This window comes from Adelges cooleyi, unplaced genomic scaffold, assembly GCF_023614345.1.
Source record: "Adelges cooleyi isolate 19-005CV unplaced genomic scaffold, UGA_ACOO_1.1 ACOO_flye_CR_arks_rails_tigmint_CR_PRNA_778, whole genome shotgun sequence".
Classification (NCBI taxonomy): Eukaryota; Metazoa; Arthropoda; class Insecta; order Hemiptera; family Adelgidae; genus Adelges; species Adelges cooleyi.
Window position 1 is genome coordinate 1636 of NW_026096489.1, and position 5292 is coordinate 6927.

General features: G+C 28.7%; 1 protein-coding gene across 1 annotated transcript; it reads left to right on the forward strand.

The window, feature by feature from the left end:
• Positions 1-3875: 3875 nt before the first annotated feature.
• LOC126845337 (uncharacterized) lies at positions 3876-4635 on the forward strand (the record flags this gene model as incomplete). Its single annotated transcript, XM_050583987.1, has 3 exons — positions 3876-4099; positions 4173-4261; positions 4428-4635. Coding segments are annotated over exons 1-3 (519 nt in total), but the record flags the coding sequence as incomplete, so codon positions are not given.
• Between the last annotated feature and the right edge of the window lie 657 nt (positions 4636-5292).

Genomic DNA, 5292 nt, shown 5'->3' on the forward strand with positions numbered 1-5292 from the left:
CTTGGATACTTCAAATGGTATTAATTCGAAATCAAAATGTGTACACTGTACAGGCTTATACATGATTTTGAGTATTTTTTTTTTTTTTACAACATCATAACCTATCAGATTTAAAACGTTAATTGCTATATGAGAAGTTTAGACAGAGTACAAAATATACAAAATTAAGTAATGGTTTTTTTTTTTTTTTCATCATTAATCATTAATTAAAGATTTTCATCATCGTAGTACTGATCATCACCATCATCATCATTTTCATCAACATCCATTTTATTCTGAAAATAAGAAATATATTGCAATATTTTAGAAAAGTATTAAAAAACATTAATAATTGTGTTATTTTGCTGAAATACTTAAAAAAAAAAAAACAGAATTTATACAAAAATATTGTCTTCTGTAATTGACTGTAATGGCAACAGTAAAACTCGAATGTAAACCCCATATATTATTTTTCAGTTTTCTCTCATTACTTGGCTATAAAATCAGGAAAATCCCAGATTTTGAAAAACAAATTTTATATTATTACAAGTTAAAACAGCTTCTAGCTTAACAATAAAATAATTGTTATTGTGATTCGAACATATTGAAATAAACTAGAAAAAAATCATTATAAAATAAATATTGTATCCTAATGGCAGTATTTTATTAAGGTAACTAATACATTTTGATCATGTTATCTATTTAATTTCAGGTTTAAGTAACTTGGAGAAAAACAGGATGAATTTGACTTCAATTTTAAATTACATGTGTAAATTGTGTAAATTTACAATAAAATGTGTATGGTGGAAATTGGTCATAATTTAAATCTCCTGTAGGAAGTACTCCTTTTTTTAAAAAACTAACTGTTTAACCCTTTAGAAAACAATTGTTAAAACTGTATTTTTATGTTTAGCTTTAAACGGTTTAAACGTTATCTCTCAAATCTTCCCTATTCTCAAATGAGCAGTGCTTTTGCTTAAGCATGCTTATGTTATGACTGGCAACGCGTACAACACAAATATTGTAGCGTGCAATAAGGTCACTAGGAGTGTTGAATTGAAAAAGTATTGGAAACGTGTGATACAGTTAAAGACAGAATAAAATACATGAGATATACCGGCAGGCATATGTTTGAAATCTATTCAGTCTTATTGCCAGAAAAATTAACTAAAAAAAGGGATTCATGTCGTTTCATATGTGCCACTTATCAATACTATATTTAATCTATGCTTAATGGGAGCTGCTAGCAAGCTTTAATTTATGTGAATCTAACTTAAAAAAGATTAACTATAAAAAATCGATTTTTAAGTATTTCTAAATAAAATGAATTTTTAATTAGATTACTAAATCCCAAAATTCTTAACAATACAAAATCACTTATAGCTAAAATTAAAAAAAAAAAATTTTGAAAAGTATATTTACAGTAATATCATAAATTTGTTGAACTCTGATTGACGATTGTATTAAATATGAACTTACTAATTTGTTTGTTATTGCTGTTGTTGATGCTGCTGATGTTGTTGCTGCTGCTGCTGATGTTGTTTTTGGTGTAGTTGATGCTGCTGTTGTTGGTGTAGTTAATGCTGCTGTTGGTGTAGTTGATGCTGCTGTTGTTGGTGTAGTTAATGCTGCTATTGTTGGTGTAGTTAATGCTGATGTTGGTGTAGTTGATGCTGATATTGTTGTTGGTGGGGGGGGGGGGGGGGTGCGGCCAGGAACCCTTGGATTCCGGCATTCCTGCCCTTTGTGGCCGTAGCGGCCACAATTGTAACACTTCACTATAATATCAATTCAAATTAACGATTAAAAACAATTTAAAAATATTAAGACATAGTCAAAATATAACACAGTTTTTGACTCATAATTAAAATCTTCCCAATGTTACAGATGATCATAGAAATAAAACAGTTTTTATGAAAATATTGAATAATTAAGCCAAAATTTGTTTACATTTAAGCATACATGGTTTTAAAATCATTAGCATTTCAAAACGGGGATCGTGGGTAAAGTAAGTTTGATTAGTGCGCAAAATCAACATTGACAACGCCAAACGTGCTCTTGATTTTTTTCCTACTCTGTATTAGTTTTAATTTCTAAAATATAATCAATTTAATCTCATTAAAAAAAAAAAAGTTATTTCTAGGACTTAATGCAATACTAAACTTAATGCTTTACTAAGCATACAGAAGTACAGTTGTCACGTATAATACAATAATTTGGCTGAATTGCATATAAAATGTAGGTAGGTAAGTTAATCTCTGCCAGATTATTGTGATATACTTTCAATCAATTATAAAATGTATTTGAAATTTAAAAAATTGATACTCACATGTTTTCATTTTTCCGCCACCGCCACCATGGCCACCAACTACCACTGTAACCTTACTATTCTGTTAACAGTAAAATAAAATTACAATTATGTAATTATTGTATTCAGAGTCCTATTATAATATTATTTAATCATTGATTAAATTAATTTTTTTTTCAATCGGGCATAAGTACGTTATATTAGATTATAGATTTTTATAAAATTTAACAAGAGAACACAAATTTACAATTATTTATTACTAGTTTTCTCAATGGTAATATTGACCGATACGTGATACCTACTGATTTTAGACCACCTCATTAAACGTTTGCCGATTTATAGACCAACCATTATAAAATTGTTAGTGATCCAATATATACTTAATTATTGTACAGAGAATAAATATCATAGAGTGATATCATAATTTTTAATTTACAGTAACTTTTATACAACAAAAAAGGCGAATAATGTAAAATTATATACGTTAATATTATTTGACAAATTAAAAAAAAATTAACATATTTTTAATTACAAAAACGCATAAATGATAGGCGAGGTAACACGTCGTTATCAGATTTCCTATCTTCGAGAAGTCGTCGTTGTTGCCAACGAACGCCCTGATTGTCTATTTCTTTAAAAGCAGTTATCTAATCACCTTGGCATGTCCGCCGAAAATGATAAAAATGTCAAATTGGATGCAAGATCACTCTAATGATGTTACAGACTCATTTGGAAAATTATAAAACTAATAATTAATTTACATTTTTAAAATAATTGTATGATTGTTGATGAAATCTTTCAAGCTGTATTTTCAATATTTTTTGTACTGTAATTCGAATATTACACTTTGGTGGTTAGATTAACTTATAATGTTTGCTATTCATTCTATTATACCTTAATTGCCATCTAACTTTTTTGAAACCTGTTAAAAAAATAATTTAGGGACATTTCATTTGTTTTTTACTCTTGAGTTCACAGGACACACAAACATATATTTTTTCTAAAATTTTGGACTTCTGATAAACCAGCAGACCGCGTGTACCTTCGATGATTAAATTCTAATTCTAAACGGACAATACTGGCATAGATATGATTTCTCAACAGATTACGATTCTAATTTGATCAATGTCTAGACATATAATATAGTATAGGTACTACACTTTAACAAGTTGTGTTTCGCATAGGAACACCATACCACACATTTAGCCGACTGACCTCTAAACATTTTTTCTCTTTTAAACCATTGCTTACTAAGCCTGTGAAGTAAGCAACACCAGATACTTGATTTTCCACATTCACATTTTATAAATTAAAAAGTACTTTAAGCAAGTAAAGCTGGTCACACACGGAGCGGTTTAGCCGCGCGCAGTCGCGGTTTTTTATCCGCGACCGCAACCGCTATGTACTTACACACGGAGCGGATCAAACGCGGTTTTTATAATTTATAAAATATTTCGCGCCAATTTAGTGTTCGTGCTAATTTGTAACAGAGGTTTATACAAACAGTTGAGCTAACAACGTGTTTGAGACAACAAGTGTTCGGTTTATATATTTTTTCAGTGTAAACAGTTTTTTTATAAAACAAAAAACATGGACATTGCATTAAATGATGTCGAAGCAGTATGTATTGCATATTTACTAAATAAAAGACATAAAAAACAAAATAAAACTAAAAGGCAATATTGGGTGCATCCATTAAATGTAAAAAGGCCCCAGGAAGGCCAATTCAATATTACTTTTATGACCTTGCGAGCGCACCCAGACAAATTTTTCGACTACTACAGAATGAGCATTCAATCTTTCGATGAACTGGTAAGTTCATTAATTATAAAAATGTAGAATATCCTTAATAAATAATAATTAAGGTAATAATTTATATCATTAGGTTTTACTCGCCGGACAGCACATCCAAAAACAATATACAAATATGCGTATCCCAATTTCACCAGAGGAAAGGTTGACTGTCACAATAAGGTATATTCATAGTTTTATAATACATATAATTCATAGTTTTATAATATTAAATTGATTACGTTTGTTACTAAAATTTGAAAACAATAAGACTTTATAAGTTGTATTGTTATTATAAATCTGAATGTAATGAATAAAATATAATTTTTTTCTATACTATACTATTCAGGTATTTGGCAACTGGAACGCATTTCTCAGCATTACATTATGAGTTTCTAATGGGTGTGTCGACCATAACAAAAATAGTGCGGGAAACTTGCGAGGTATTATGGACAATTTTGCAGCCAATTGAGATGTCAGAGCCCACAACTCATGATTGGCTAGATATAGCTGAAGACTATTTTGAAAAAACCCAGTTTCCAAATACAGTCGGGGTGGTAAGTATATTAATCCTGTACAATTTTATTCCAATTATAATAATCGAATTTTATTATTATTGCTATTATTCAAACCTTTTTTTTCTATATTATTTATATACATTAAACATGTGTTATAAAATATTAATCTAGCAAACAAAAAAAAATGATTTTCAATATTTTAAATTAATTTGCTCATTGATTTGTTATACCTTAGTATGAAAGTAAAACACAATTAGATTAATATAAATAATAATATTCGCTGATGTTTATTATGAAACCAAAATTACACGAATGACAAGTTATGCCGGTGTAGCACTCGCGTATGGTAGACAATTCCCACCATATGTATTTATATAAACTGCTGATATGTAACACCTCTTTCCTTTTTTTTTAAATTTACAATAAAATCAAAAATAATATACTTAACCATAATTACATTTTTAATATCATATAGATAGATAATACAAATGATTAAAAAAACAATATCAAATTACAATAACAATATTTCATGCAAAAATAATACAGTAACATAATTATTTATAATCACAAGGAGAAAAACGCTGAATGGTTTTTTTAATCCTAACGGGTCTAGGGGATTTTTGTGTTGTGGTATTTATTGGTACAGTAGTTTCAAAGGAATCGGAGTTTGTTTGGTCAAAACTAGGCGTGTCTGAT